Source organism: Nerophis ophidion, linkage group LG05 (genome assembly GCF_033978795.1).
Source record: "Nerophis ophidion isolate RoL-2023_Sa linkage group LG05, RoL_Noph_v1.0, whole genome shotgun sequence".
NCBI classification, from domain to species: domain Eukaryota; kingdom Metazoa; phylum Chordata; class Actinopteri; order Syngnathiformes; family Syngnathidae; genus Nerophis; species Nerophis ophidion.
In genome coordinates, this window is record NC_084615.1 from 41,899,560 (window position 1) to 41,916,281 (window position 16,722).

The 16,722-nt window shown below is 40.5% G+C and overlaps 1 protein-coding gene across 2 annotated transcripts in view; it reads right to left on the reverse strand.

Annotated features, from left to right (window-relative positions):
- Positions 1-16,423, reverse strand: part of runx2b (RUNX family transcription factor 2b) — a 112,220-nt gene extending 95,797 nt beyond the window's left edge. The window contains exons 1-2 of one of the 2 annotated variants that reach the window (XM_061900981.1): positions 15,892-16,423; positions 15,554-15,677 (exon numbers count right to left, since the gene is read on the reverse strand). In XM_061900981.1, coding sequence (XP_061756965.1) covers positions 15,554-15,611 — 58 coding nt within the window. In that variant the 5' untranslated portion in view covers positions 15,612-15,677; positions 15,892-16,423. The other variant, XM_061900983.1, reaches the window with a different exon arrangement.
- Positions 16,424-16,722: the final 299 nt, after the last annotated feature.

Consider the following 16,722-nt stretch of genomic DNA (forward strand, 5'->3'; position numbering starts at 1 on the left):
AATCACAGCTTTTTAATGGTATACATTTGAGAGAGGGGTGGGGGTTAGCTACCTGCCAATCAGAAGCTTTTCGTGAGAAAATTTGATTTCGCACCACCAAAAAAAGATGTGTGGATTAAAAATGTTCCACATAGTAGTTTGTGTACACCTGATGCCATCAGCAGGCAAGTCATTGATCGTGATATCTACACAACTGTGAGTTAAAGCTATGTGTTTTTGCTCCTTACGGTTCCCCCTGCGCTCATTCCTATGCTTAAAAACAACTTATGATGAAGGCGTGCATCGTAACTCCATTTCATAACACATATACATACCTGCTTTGCCAAAGACATAAAATAAACAAAATATTAAAAAATGCCTGAAAGATATTTATTGGCATTGGATCATGGAGCTGAAAATGACTCTCATTCCTGACCATAAGATCATGATACTTTTGTTTTAAACAAATGCTTTGCAGGTAGTCTAAGTAAAGGCACTTTCAAATACATTTTGAAGACGTCTTATCTTTTACACTGTATATTATTGTTGACTAAAGTTACTGTCATTTTTAGCTGACTAAAATGTGATGTCATTTCTTTGACCAACACTAGACTAAAACTAAATACATTTAGATGACTACAATTAGACTGAAACTAAAATGCATTTTCGTCAAAAGACGATAACTAAAACTAAATTTAAAACTGTCCACTGCCAAAGTTAAGCCGCTTACATTAGCAAAAATTTACTTTCTGAAGTCAACTTGTTGTTATTCAAAAACGTCAAATGTATCAGTAACGGGGGTGTAAACAAAAAAAATATTAGACAATTCATTACGAGAAAAAATAACAGCGTAATCAACACAGTTATTGTGCAACACCGTTTTTCACCATAATAATGACCCTGACACTGAAATTATGTTGTCGTGAACAAACTGTACTATTCCAAATAAAAACTCCTCAGATATTTTGAGATATTAGTGGTTAGCAAGTTGTTAAATTACCATGTTGCACACTGGCATTGGATGGCATCATTCAAACTTCATTTGGAGATTCCCAACATACAATGAAATTAGCAACTTGAAGGTACCTGTAAGTGATGAAAAAATGGTTGTACTTGAATAGCGCTTTTCTACCCCTTTTTAAGGAGCCCAAAGCGCTTTGACAGTATTTCCACAATCACCCATTCACACACACATCCACACACCGTTGGCGGGAGCTGCCATGCAAGGTGCTAACCAGGGCCCATCAGGAGCAAGGGTGAAGTGTCTTGCCCAAGAACACAACGGACGTGACTAGGATGGTAGAAGGTGGGGATTGAACCAGCAACCCTCAGATTGCTGGCAAGGCCACTCTCCCAACTTCGCCACGCCTTGAGACCAATATCAGCTGTGCACTAATCACGTCTTTATTATGGACATTTCTCCCGACAAATTAAATATAACACTTCTATATTTTGGGCCAACACATCTACTGTGTTCCTCCTGTGAAAAAGTCCCCCAAACATGGCTAACATCCCACCTATGTTGCTCCGTCATGACCCGCCGCTAAGAACCTTTACATGTTTGGCTGTGCGGACAGGACACCGCATTCCTCCGAGATTAAACCAACACGGCCGGGCAGAAAAAGCTGCATGTGTGCTTGTGTGTGAAGTAGAACAGGTAAGGCCTTATGTCGGCACTCGTGCGCACATCATTACAGGCTGAAAACAAACATTGACGAGACTTCACACTCTGGACTTTTCTCTGAGGGAAAGAAAAAGTGTGATTTGTGCAAAATCCCATCAAACAATATTGTGTTGGAGTCCTGCAATTTTTGTTTTTGTATGCCCCACTTTTTGCTCACAAGTTCGGTTCTCCTCCCGCCAAACATTACGTCCAACAAACCAGGGTATTATTCCGCAGAATCGCATGCCCAAAAAAATGTGTTTTCTTTCTAAAAGTATGTGGTGTATGACTGGAAAATAGGCTTCACCCCAAATAAAGTGCCAGCACCTTGATAAAGAAGGTGAGAAAAAGTATTGAATTCAAGAAAAAAAAACTCTGCCCTCCCTGCACACTGAAAAAGGTCAAAGCGGTGTGGTGTTCATTTATACATTTTATTTGCCCATCCATCCATCCATCCATCCATTTTCTACCGCTTATTCCCTTTCGGGGTCTTTTTATTTGCCATTTTTTATAATTTCTCATGTTATTAAAGGCCTACTGAAATGAGATTTTCTTATTTAAACGGGGATAGCAGGTTCATTCTATGTGTCATACTTGATCATTCCGCGATATTGCCATATTTTTGCTGAAAGGATTTAGTAGAGAACATCCACGATAAAGTTCGCAACTTTTGGTGCTAAGAGAAATGCCCTGCCTTTACCGGAAGTCGCAGACGATGATGTCACATGTTGATGGCTCCTCACATCTTCACATTGTTTTTAATGGGAGCCTCCAACAAAAAGTGCTATTCGGACCGAGAAAACGACAATTTCTCCATTAATTTGAGCAAGGATGAAAGATTCGTGTTTGAGGATATTGACAGCGACGGACTAGAAAAAAAAAAAAAAAAAAAAGTTAAAAAAAAAACAACCCGATTGCATTGGGACAGATTCCGATGTTTTTAGACACATTTACTGGGTTAATTCTGGGAAATCCCTTATCCTTCTATTGTGTTGCTAGTGTTTTAGTGAGTTTAATATTACCTGATAGTCGGAAGGTGTCTCCACGGGTGTCTTGACGCGCAGTGTCTCAGGAGAGTCGACGGCAGCTTCATGGACGGCACAAGCTCAGCTTTTCTCCGGTAAGAACTGACTTTTTAACCACAATTTTCTCACCGAAACCTGCTGGTTGACATGTGGTAGGGATCCATGTTCGCTTGACCGCGCTCTGATCCATAGGAAAGTTTGCCGCTCACACTGGTGAATGAATGATGAATGAATGATAGGTGGTGGTCGGAGGGGCCGTAGGCGCAAACTGGCAGCCACACTTCCGTCAGTCTACCCCAGGGCAGCTGTGGATACTGATGTAGCTTACCACCACCAGGTGTGAATGAATGTTGAGTCCCACTTCTCTGTGAGCGCTTTGAGTGTTTAGAAAAGCGCGATATAAATCTAAGTTTTTTTGTTTTTTTTTTCACCTCCAGGAATTTTAAACAAGGAATCACCGTGTGTTTGTGTGGCTAAAGGCTAAAGCTTCCCAACTCCATCTTTCTACTGTGACTTCTCCAATATTAATTGAACAAATTGCAAAAGATTCAGCAACACAGATCTCCAAAATACTGTGTAATTATGCCGTTAAAGCATACAACATTTAGCTGTGTGTGTGCGCAGCGCTCATACTTCCTAAAAACCTGTGACGTCTTGCGTACACGTCATCATTGCACGACGTTTCGAAGATGAAACTCCCGGGAAATTTAAAATTGTAATTTAGTAAACTAAAAACGCCGTATTGGCATGTGTTGCAATGTTAATATTTCATCATTGATATATAAACTATCAGACTGCGTAGTGGGTAGTAGTGGGTTTCAGTAGGCCTTTAATATCTCTGTGGTGCTTGGTGGCTTGTGGCATGCAGGCAAAACATTTGTTTGAATGCAGAAACCAGGTAGCACCAGTGTGGTCAAGAACAAAAGCTTGAACAGAAGGCCCACAAACAGACAACAAACCAGCGTCGTCAGTAAAGCCACGCTGGCAGATAAACCTTCCTGATTGCTAACCAGGAACAGGTGAACAGACAAGCGATCACACCGGAGGTGAAGTGGCTGAAAATGGAAGCAACACAGTAAGTAGAAACTACAAAATAAGAGCTCTGGAATGGAATTGATAAACACAAGAAAATAATGAACAAAGTTCAAAATTTCGTATGAGATAAAGACATTTCTGTAGAGTAAACTTGAATTATTTTTGACAAAATATGTTTTTTGTTCATATTTTGCTTCTTTTTATATTTATTTACAATTTACATTATTTTTTACGGAAAAATATGCGTTGTCATTCGTATGATATGGTTTTCCTCAGACACTCTGGAACTAATTACTAACAAAAACTGAGCTAAAATCGGACTTGTATTTTATTTATTTTTTTGCTATTTGAATAGAATAGAATAGAATTGAGTGTTATACGTTAATCTTCTCCCTTAAGGTCCTGGTGCAGACAGGAAAAGAACATCCTGTGCATGAAAAAGCGATGCTGAGAGCTACGAATCATGGAGATAATAGCGCGTGGAATGGGAGGGAGCCGCGCACACTGCAGGTTAAGTTGGGCGTCATTATTAAGTACACTGTAGCCTGTCTGCTGATTTATGTGTGAGTATGAGACTACAAGTAATCATCATTGTCTCTTTTGGATGGCTTGATGCTGACTGAAATCACCAGGAAACATTCTGTACTTTGCAGAATTCTCATATTTCTTGTTTTGGCAATGACCGCTACACAAAATGTTGGAGCGTGGTGTATCTCACAAGTCTAGAGATCCTGGTTCTAATATCCGTTGGAATATCTATGTCTCCCAGTATCTATGTCTCACACATCCCAAAAACATTAGGATAAGTAGAAGCAACGTTCCCTCTAAGGTACGCGCCTGTGCAATTGCTCACTGCTCACGCGTCCTCTGAGCACGGCAAATCTAGGCCACGCACAAAATCTAATAAAAAGATAAGCGCATAACAGTGTGCAGGTCTGCTGTCGCTCATATGTGCGCCGCTGAATGCTCAAGGAGTTTTGGCGTTTGCTCACACATAAGAAAAATTGGAGGGATAATTGAGTAGGAGCTGTACATTTTTCGTAGGTGTAAATATATATTTGTGCTCTGTCATTGGGTGTACCCTGCTTTTCACCCAAAAGGGATTGATTGATTGATTGAAACTTTTATTAGTAAATTGCACAGTACAGTACATATTCCGTACAATTGACCACTAAATAGTAAAACCTAAATACGTTTTTCAACTTGTTTAAGTCGGGGTCCACGTTAATCAAATCATGGATGTATGTATTATTTTTATTATTATTATTTGTTGTACAATCCTATCCTGCTAAATCAAAAGTTTACAATAAAACAGTCTGAAGCTGTGAAAACAGGTCAACAAAGCTTTCTTTAGGTTATCTTTAAAATACAGACACGGGACAGGGACCCCCAAACTGCTGGACAAATGGAGCGGCGACCCCTTACTTGTACATCTTGTATAAAATGGGGTTTTTAAAATTAAAGTGGTCCTAGAGGGACATAGATTAAAGTGGCAAGTTATGAACCAATTGCCAAACGTTTCTAGAAGTTGTGTTTTAGTTCAAGTCAGATCTTATTCCTAAAATATACAGAAATTAACTCCGAAGTCATTGACACTTTACACAGAAGACATGGACACTTAAAATACACACATGAAAAGATTACATGCAATAAGTAAATTAATCTATAATACAAGAGAACAACTCCTTATGTGAGCAATTTTTTCTGAGACAATTACTTCCGTCTAACTTGGTCTCTCCCCGCCATGCCAGAATATATACATAAGGTCCTCTTCTCGTACCACATCTTGTAACAGCACTGACGCAATGGGTACTCTAACTTTCATAAACATTAATAATCTTTAACTAACTAAATCCAACAGTGTGTACAAACTAAAACTGAATGTACTATATTGTTGCGAGTGATGTACTACATACTTGCCAACCTTGAGACCTCCGATTTCGGGAGGTGGGGGTGATGGGGGGTATATATATATATATGTATGAAATATATATCAAGTATTTCATATATATATATATATATATATATATATATATATATTATATGTATATATATGTATATATATATATTATATGTATATATATGTATATATATATATGTATATATATATATGAAATACTTGAATTTCAGTGAATTCTAACTATATATATGTATATATTTAATATATATGCAGTATAAATACAAACCCCGTTTCCATATGAGTTGGGAAATTGTGTTAAATGTAAATATAAACGGAATACAATGACTTGCAAATCCTTTTCAACCCATATTCAGTTGAATATGCTACAAAGACAACATATTTGATGTTCAAACTGATAAACATTTATTTTTTGCAAATAATCATTAAATTTAGAATTTGATGCCAGCAACACGTGACAAAGAAGTTGGGAAAGGTGCCAATAAATACTGATAAAGTTGAGGAATGCTCATCAAAAACATGTGGAACATCCCACAGGTGTGCAGGCTAATTGGGAACAGGTGGGTGCCGTTATTGGGTATAAAAGCAGTTTCCATGAAATGCTGAGTAATTCACAAACAAGGATGGGGTGAGGGTCACGACTTTGTAAGCAAATTGTCGAACAGTTTTAGAACAACATTTCTCAATGAGCTATTGCAAGGAATTTAGGGATTTTACCATCTACGGTCCATAAAATCATCAAAAAGTTCAGAGAATCTGGAGAAATCACTGCACGTAAGCGATGATATTATGGACTTGTGATTCCTTTAAGCGGTACTGCATGAAAAACCGACATCAGTGTGTAAATGATATCACCACATGGGCTCAGGAACACTTCATAAAACCACTGTCAGTAACTACAGTTGGTCGCTACATCTGTAAGTGCAAGTTAAAACTCTACTATGCAAAGCCAAACCCATTTATCAACAATATCCTGAAACGCCGCCGGCTTGGCTGGGCCCAAGCTCACCTAAGATGGACTGATGCAAAGTGGAAAAGTGTTCTTTGGTCTGACGAGTCCACATTTCAAATTATATTTGGAAACAGAGGACATGGTGTCCACCAGAACAAAGAGGAAAATAACCATTCGGATTGTTATAGGCGCAAAGCTCAAAAGCAAGCATCTGTGATGGTATGGGGGTGTATTAATGCCCAAGGCATGGGTAACTTACACATCTGTGAAGGCACCATTAATGCTGAAAGGTCCATACAGGTTTTGGAGCAACATATGCTGTCATCCAAGCAACGTTATCATGGCTTCGTAAGTAAAGAGTGTGGGTACTTTCCTGGCCCGCCTGCAGTCCAGACTTGTCTCCCATCAAAAATGTGTGGCGCATTATGAAGCATAACATACTACAGCGGAGACCTCGGACTGTTGAACGACTGAAGCGCTACATAAAACGAGAATGGGAAAGAATTCCACTTTCAAAGCTTCAATAATTAGTTTCCTCAGTTCCCAAACTTTTATTGAGTGTTGCTAAAAGACAAGATGATTTAAGACAGTGGTGAACATGTCCTCTCCCAACTACTTTGGTAAGTGTTGCAGCTATGAAATTCTAAGTTAATTATTATTTGCAAAAAAAAAATAAAGTTTAAGAGTTTGAACATCAAATATCTTGTCTTTGTAGTGCATTCAACTGAAAACGGGTTGAAAAGGATTTGCAAATCATTGTATTGCGTTTGTATTTACATCTAACACAATTTCCCAACTCATATGGAAACGGGGTTGGCATATATATATATATATATATATATATATATATGAAAACCATATAACCATATATATATATATATATATATATATATATATATATATATATATATATATATATATATGCAAACCATATAACCATGTATATATATATATCCATTTTCTACCGCTTATTCCCTTTCGGGGTCGCGGGGGGTGCTGGCGCCTATCTCAGCTACAATCGGGCGGAAGTATATATACATAGGAGAAATACTTGAAATTCAGTGTTCATTTATGTACACGGGGCTTCACGGTGGAAGAGGGGTTAGTGCGTCTGCCTCACAATATGAAGGTCCTGAGTGGTCAGGGTTCAATCCCGGGCTCGGCATCTTTATGTGTGGAGTTTGCATGTCCTCCCCGTGAATACGTGGGTTCCCTCCAGGCAGTCAGGCTTCCTCCCACTTCCAAAGACATGCACCTGGGGATAGGTTGATTGGCAACACTAAATTGGCCCGAGTGTGTGAATGTGAGTGTGAATGTTGTCTGTCTATCTGTGTTGGCCCCTGCGATGAGGTGGCGACTTGTCCAGGGTGTACGCCACCTTCCGCCCGATTGTAGCTGAGATAGGCACCAGCGCCTCCCGCGACCCCAAAAGGAATAAGCGGTAGACGGAAGGATGGATGGAAGTAATATTGTGCATATATTTTGAACGATTCTGGCAGAAATTGATAATTGATTGGGGGTATCCCAATACAACTTTTTCACTTCTAGTACGACACCGATATTAGAGTCTTGAGTATCGGCTGATAGTGATATATACAAATCATACATACTTTTAGGATTTTGTAGTGAAGATTATTATATTATGCTTGGTCAAGTGAAATGAGTCAAATGAAGAACAATTACGGGTATGAAACATATTAACCTATTTGTTATTAACTGCCAAGAACGGAGCTTTGTTGTCTTTAGTTTTAAGTGGAGTGGTAAATGTTTTTTGGTGATACCTAGTGGCCATTATAATTTTTTGAATTAAGCTCATGATTCATCAAGTTTAATGATGCGGACATGCTTGTTGATGGATACTTTTTAATGTGCTTCTGTTCAGTAATATGCAACTATAATTATTTGATACTTGTGTTGTATTGTAATTATTTAGACTGCAATAATGTTAAAATCAGGACACTAATCAACTATTTGGTAAGAGTATGTGTGTGTATATGAAGGGCGACTTGTTCAGGGTGTACGACGCCTTCCGCCCAATTGTAGCTGAGATAGTAATAATAGAATAGATGGTTGGATGGATATGTGCGTATATACACACACATATATATATATATATATATATATATATATATATATATATATATATATATATATATATACAAGAAATATGAACTGAATATTTATACATTGTATTTATTTGTTATAACGAACTATAAAATTATATAACATATACAATGTGCTTCTGTCAGCAGCTACACTGCAGATATGGGCATCTACATCAACAATGTGATTTGCCTGAGCGGCTGGACAAGAGGGATTTCAAAATTAAACAAATCTTTGTATTTTTTTTTTAGACATCGGACGATTGTGGACGCTGGTAAATTAAATGACTAAAGTACAAGATAAAATGTATTAAAATACAAGAAAACACCAACGTTGTGTGCTTATTGGAAGAGACTTTATGTGCAAAGCGATAAACCTGATACTTGTTTTTTTGCTGATATTACACTGAGATACTATATCAATATCGGATCCCCCCTGTAATTGATAAAGAATTTCGGAAAAGGTATACCGTATTTTTCGGACTATAAGTCGTAGTTTTTTTCATAGTTTGGCCAGGGGTGCGACTTATACTCAGGAGCGACTTATGTGTGAAATTATTAACACATTATCGTAAAATATCAAATACTATTATTTAGCTCGTTCAAGTAAGAGACTAGACGTATAACATTTCACAGGATTCAGGGATTAGGAGTGACAGATTGTTTGGCAAACGTATAGCATGTTCTATATGTTATAGTTATTTGAATGACTCTTACCATAATATGTTACGTTAACATACCAGGCACCTTCTCAGTTGGTTATTTATGCGTCATATAAGGTACACTTATTCAGCATGTTGTTCATTATTCTTTATTTATTTTAAATTGCCTTTCAATTGTCTATTCTTGGTGTTGGGTTTTATCAAATACATTTCCCCAAAAAATGCCAGTGGGTTCAATCCCAGGCTTGGGATCTTTCTGTGTGGAGTTTGCATATTCTCCCCGTGAATGCATGGGTTCCCTCCGGGTACTCTGGCTTCCTCCCACTTCCAAAGACATGCACCTGGGGATAGGTTGATTGGCAACACTAAATTGGTCCCAGTCTGTGAATGTGAGTGTGAATGTTGTCTGTCTATCTGTGTTGGCCCTGTGATGAGATGGCGACTTGTCCAGGGTGTACCCCGCCTTCCGCCCGACTGTAGCTGAGATAGGCACCAGAGCCCCCCGCGACCCCAAAAGGGAATACGCAGTAGAAAATCGATGGAAGGAATGCGACTTATACTCCAGTGCAACTTATATATGTTTTTTTCCTTCTATATTATGCATTTTCAGCAGGTGCGACTTACACTCCGGAGCGACTTATACTCCGAAAAATACGGTACTTGCAAAAGTTGTACATGAATTTAGCAAAATAAAGTTAGTGTACCCTGCGATTAGGTGGCGACTTGTCCAGGGTGTACCCTGCCGTCCGCCGGAGTGCAGCTGAGATAGGCTCCAGCCCCCCCACCACACCAAAGGCACAAGCGGTACAAAAATGATGGATGTAAAGTTAGTATAACAACCTGCTAGTGTTGTAAAAATGATGTTCAGAATTACAGTGTTTGTGAAGGCACCTCTGCGTGATTGGCGGCCAATAAGAGAGTGACGGAAATGCCAGATTTCTGACATCTGTTTTTTTGTTTACTTCAGTTCAGTGTTCTGATCACCACAATGGGCAACAGGAGCTACTTCCTTTTTCGGTCTAGTTATAACCGTTGACGTCGGCACCCGTACCGAGTTTCATCTCCCAACTCTACCCCCAAATTAACTGACCCACCGGTGACTAAAATGAGCCTCCATTGAGTGTGTGGCTTCAAGGGAAGAGTCGTCACTGCACAGTAGCAGCTGCTTTGGCCTCCCCACCCCCATCAGCATTTTAAGCTTTTCCAAATGACCTGTTGATGAGCGGGTGTCACATCTCTCCTTCTGGAGGTGCAAGGGGTGCTTGTCTGGTTGACTTTTAGGATGTCTCCAAGTGAGAAGGCCTGTGGTTAGATCTAAAGCCACACTTGTGCAACACAATCTTGCCTCTCTCTCACATATAGAGATGTTTTTTCGGCAGGGAAAGTTTTCCGTTACAGTCTTGAGATATTTACCGTATTTTTCCGATTATAAGTCGCTCCAGGGTATACGTCGCACCGGACGAAAATGCATAATAAAGAAGGAAAAAAACATATATATGTCGCACTAAAGTATAAGTTGCATTTTTGGGGGAAATTTATTTGCTAAAATCCAACACCAAGAATAGACATTTGAAAGGCAATTTGAAATATATAAATAGTGAACAATGAATAGGCTGAATAAGTGTACGTTATATGACGCATAAATAACCAACAGAGAACGTGCCTGGTATGTTGACGTAGCATATTATGGTAAGAGTCATTCAAATAACTATAACAAATAGAACATGCTATACATTTACCAAACAATCTGTCACTACTAATTGCTAAATCCGATGAAATCTTCTTCCTCGATGTCGCTTCTAAACAACTCTGCCAACTCCAAAGGTATGCACCGCTTTCTCTTGTCGTTTTCTGCTGCATATTTTACTACGTCCAGCTTGTAATCTACAGTACATGATTTCCTTTTCGGTGCCATTTTTGTTCAGCCCTTCTCAGTTTTTATAAGTTACCGCCAAAGATTAAATTATCTATTCTAATAACTACGGCAGTAACATATAGCATATAGGCAAGAAATCTGCGTTCAAAGGACTCCGGCTTATTAGTGATTCCCAGAGCCCCCAAAAAAGTCTGCGGGCTATAGAGAGTTTTCCATTCGGGCTCCAATACTCTGGAATGCCTTCTCGGTAACAGTTCGAGATGCTACCTCAGTAGAAGCATTTAAGTCTCATCTTAAAACTCATATGTATACTCTAGCCCAAGGGTGCCCATTACGTCGATCGCGAGCTACCAGTCGACCGCGGGGGGTGTGTCAGTCGATCTCGAGCCAGGCTTTTAAAAAAAATAGACCTAAAAATGAGTGATCATCAATCTTCACCAAGACGTCACTTAAATGACATTCACGGTACCGGAGGGTCTTGTGAGATGACGCTGGCTGCTGCAAGATCATTATTATTAAAATATGACCGAGAGGAAGGCAAGAAACACTTTTTATTTCAACAGACTCTCGCGCCGTACCTTCCGTCAAAACTCTAAAGGCCGACTGCACATTTCCTATCTTCACAATAAAAGCCCTGCTTCATGCTGCCTGCGCTAACTAAATACAGAGTCTCGGAAAACTGGCGTGCACAAGCGATCCCTCAGAAAGCTGGCGTGCACATCACTTCTGCACGCCAGCTTTCCGAGACTCTTATTTTGTTAGCGCAGGCAGCATGAAGCAGTGCTTTTATTGTGAAGATAGGAAATGTGCAGTCGGCCTTTAGAGTTTTGACGGAAGGGACGGCGCGAAAGTCTGTTGAAATAAAAAGTGTTTCTCGCCTTCCTCTCTGTCATTTTTTCATAATGATGAACTGGCAGCAGCCAGCGTCATCTCACAAGACCCTCGGGTGCCGTGAATGTCAATCAAGCAAGCTACGGAATTATCCGCCAATGTTTTTCTTGTAAAGTGTATAGAAGCTGGATGAATTAGAATTACCACTTTCATGTGGTATTGTACAGAAAGGACAACTTTTTTCTCCTCCATTTGAAAATGTGGGCGTTATCATCATTACTGTCTGATTCCAATCAATGCAAGTCATCACAATCAGGTAATATGCCAACTTATATTCTTTTCTTCGTGAAAGAAAGACATCTATATGTGTTACACATGCTTGTATTATCATTAAACACATTTAACTTGTTTACAAAAATGTCTCTTTCATAAATAAATAAATATAAATGATATATATAAATGAGGTAGATCCCCTCGAGTTGGTCAATTGAAAAGTAGCTCGCCTGCAGAAAAAGTGTGGGCACCCCTGCTCTAGCCTTTAAATAGACCCCCTTTTTAGACCAGTTGATCTGCCATTTCTTTTCTTTTTTTCCAATGTCCCCCTCTCCCTTGTGGAGGGGATCCGGTCCGGTGGCCATGGATGAAGTACTGGCTGTCCAGAGTTGGGGCCCAGGATGGACTGCTCGTCCAGAGTCGGGACCCAGGATGGACCGCTGGCCTGTGTATCAGTTGGGGACATCTCTGTGCTGCTGTTCCGCCTCCGCTTGGGATGGTTCCCTGCTGGCTCCACTTTGGGCAGGACTCTCGCTACTGTATTGGATCCACTTTGGACTTGATTCTCACGGTTACGTTAGATCCACTATGGATTGGAATTTCAAAATATCATGTTAGATCCGCTCGACATCCATTGCTTTCGGTCCCCTAGCATCCCATGACCCACAATGCACTTCTGCTATGACCCTCCCCCGCCGAATTCTTATTGGTTGACGTGTGTGTGACGATTGCTGACGTTTTCTTTGTCTCTTCCGCAAATGAGATGAATAATATTATTTTATATTTTACGGTAATGTGTTAATAATTTCCCACATAGTCGCTCCGGAGTATATGTCACACCCCCCGCTAAACTATGAAAAAAAACTACGACTTATAGTCCGAAAAATACGGTACCCAGCTTTTCTTTTCTAAGACTGTTGATTTGGGATTTTTTTTAAGAGTATAATTACTGCCATGACATAATTATCTGTGTGTAATTAAACTGATTATTGGTTGAATAAACAGGCCACACATTTTGAGGACTTTTCTGACATCACCAGCCAAAATGGGGACTTATTGAAAAAAAAAACATATTTGAGGCAAACGCCAAGACAAACGTTCACAATGGTAATAATAGTCACTCTCGCTGTCTTGTGATCTCTGTGGCGGGCACCCAAATGAAAAGTGTCCGCGAATGTGTGACAGCAGTAATGTGGCGCCACGGCAAACAAAACAATATTTTTGTGTTGCTGATGCTGTGCAAAAAAAGTTCCAGAAGAAACAAGTTGAAAAAACATCAACGATGGCTCGGATCTCGCATTTGTGTCCAGCGGCAGGATTTAAGCTGACTGTTGATGGAAAAGATGATTAATCCTTAGCCCTCTCAAAATATACATAGCAATTTACACGTCCAACATCAGCTAAATGAGCGCTCTTTTTTTTCTGCGACTTCTTCAAATATGTTTAGGACGCCGCTCCAGCGCTGATACATAATACGTGTTTTTATTTGAAATTACCAAGACGACCCGACGTGCTGGTGGTCCTGCACCACCGAGGGGACATTTTGTGGCCTGGCTGACAGATATACAAATTAGATGATCGTAAAAGGCGACGTTTATCAGGCGTGTGAATCGATAGGCGATCGGCACCTGAGCGTCAGCGTCGCATCTGCACCACTGTCTGCTTTTCATTTCCTACAGGGGCGCTTCTTGGCTCGTTCCCCGGAACGCGAGGCGCGAGGTCAGAGGTTAACGTGGTAATAGGCGGTGGTGATTGGCGGAAGACTTTCTCTCTTCCATGCTTTCTGAGTGCCACTGCTTCTGTGGAGGCCACAACAGCTGTGCGGACACTTCCGAAAAACATCTTTTAAACATTTAGGTTGGACGCAGCGGCCCTGGATATGTAAATGTTTGTGTAAACGTGAGTATTCAAGCGGCAAGGCTAAAACATTTTTGAGTCAGATGGAATCGCAACTGAGGCTTCAAAACTCCTTCACAGGTGATAGAGGTCCTCAAAAATTCCAACTCCAAAAACCCAAACTTCCTCCCTGGTCCCCATCATTTAATTTCCATGGTCTCAAAATGAATGATGAAAAAGCGCAGTAACGCATCAAATCATACCGCTCTTTGCCAAGAAAGTGTGAGGCTGCATGCATGACCAGCAACAAAAACAGCGAACAGCATTTTACGCCAACATTTTGCAACCAAATAAAAAATGGCTAAGTCGGGGAAAAGATGATTAAGGGGATTTAAAGCTGTCAGTCAGCTGCCTGGTTGAACAAATACATGCATTTAAATAATAATAAAAACATTTTTTTTCATTTCTCATATTTTAAAAAAAACACTTTTTTTTTACTGCATAAAAAGTCTACATGAATGTTTCTTGGTATTAATGGTAATAATTACAGTTAGACATCATGTCTGAAAAGGAGGAGGAAGAAGCAGAGCATATTTATTCCAACTCCTTCTCCGTATCACAGCAATTACTAATAAATATGTTTGATTCCTGTGTCCAATTAACCTCCTGAGAGCCAGCGTCCTCTGCAGTGGACATTTATATTTTCTATCAGCTCATTTCTGACGTGTAACTCTGACAAATGAAAAAGATCAAAAACACACATGAGGATTTATCAATTATCATTTTATAACAATGGACCCGTAATAGTAGAGTTAAATTGATATGAATCAAGCATGTTTAAAAAAAGAAGAAAATAAATAAATGAATGAATAATAGAATGTAGTTTGAGTTGACAGAAAGTAATTTGTTCGTTGAAAAAGGGTGCAGAATATATAATAATACTTTTGAAAATACCTAAATAACTGACTTCAGTGTTGTACAAAAAATGCAATAAAAAAGTATGTTTTGACGTATATGACAGTGCTCATATTTTTTGGTAAGTGAAATCTGTGGTAATCCAAATTTAGACTTCAAATCCTGTTTTGTAATAAATTTACTGTCACATTTTTCAAGAATTAACATTCTCTGTAAAGGACTTTTGCTGGTATGTGAAAAAGACCACAAACAAACATCTACTGCAGAGGATGCTGTTTTTTGAGGACTGTACTACATCAGGATTTAGAAAAAAATATATACATGAAGAAGAATAATAAATCATCTAAATGAAGCGTGAGGTTAGTGACGTCCACTAACGTATTATCACCTTTACTATCCCTTAACATCAGCGCCCGACCATGTAGTCCAACCGGTGCCCAGAGCCCCTAACCCAAGTCCAGAGAGCGTAAGAGGGGTGGTACTCACCCCAGAAGAAGTTCTGCTGGCATGGTGTCACGGTGCTGAAGAGGCTGTTTGACGCCATGCTGGCCTGTGGCTGCAGCAAGATGCACTTTTGTTCCTCGGCGGTTTCCGTGACCTCTGACACGTCCTAAACCAAGAGCATGTCATCAGGAGGAAAAAAAAATTGAGAAAAGCCCGCCACAAGACATGCGTTTATGTATCAGCTATGAGGATGACCACAAAGAACAAGCCAAACTGTTTTTTATGGAGGAAAAAAAAGAAAAATTCAAATATCGCCTTTTTGCGGACAGATCAGATGATGCCGGACCGGCTTGCTTGGTAAGTGTGGTTTGAGTACTTACTCGTTTAGCGCCGTCCTTGTGACTGGTGCTGGCCTTTGACGATTAACCATTTACGCTCCGGGTCGCCCGCAAACGCCAACCTCCTCGAGCCGCGCGTCTGTGGTTCTGTGGTTGTTTTGGAGGCGAGCAGAGCCCTCGTGCAAACCCAACAGGCGAGCAGCTTTAAAAACTCTTTCCTGCCCTCCATGCGCCGTCACTGGAGAGCCTCGCTCACGTGCCCCTGAGACGTCATCACGGCACGGCGGATGGAGAAGGGGGTGGACTGACGTTATGGCCTTCCTCTCTCCTCCTTTTCTTTACTTGCTCGTGGTCTAGCTGTGCTTCCAGGTTCTGGGGGGGGGGGATCAATCTCAGACTCAACCACCCATGGCCCCTTTGCTTGGCTCCATCCCCCCCACCCTTTTCCTTTCTCCTCTTTCCCTCCAGCAGGCTGGCTCTGAGGTCGGCAAGCAAGGAGCGACCCGCTGACTGAATGAAGGCGTGAGACGGGCTGTGTGGACGGAGGGAGACAGCTTGGCGACTGTGAAGAGAGGAAAGCAGAGGTGGCAAGCAGCTGGGCTTATTTGCAAAGGGGTGTGTCTGAAGGGAGGGGGACGGGGAGGACAATTTGGAAGTTTGCAGCACAAGAAGTCTTATTGTTTAATAAATGTAATATGTGTGCGAGTGCGTCGTGGCCGTAAGAGCTCGTCAACCATAGCCACCTGTCTTTCTCTCCTTCCCGCGAGAGAGCGAGAAGCCTTCTTGTTGTTTCTCGCTAACGTGACACTGACTCACCGGCCGCGTATGACTATCACTAAGGGGCGTTTGAGCCGCCATCGCAGGTGCGCATCG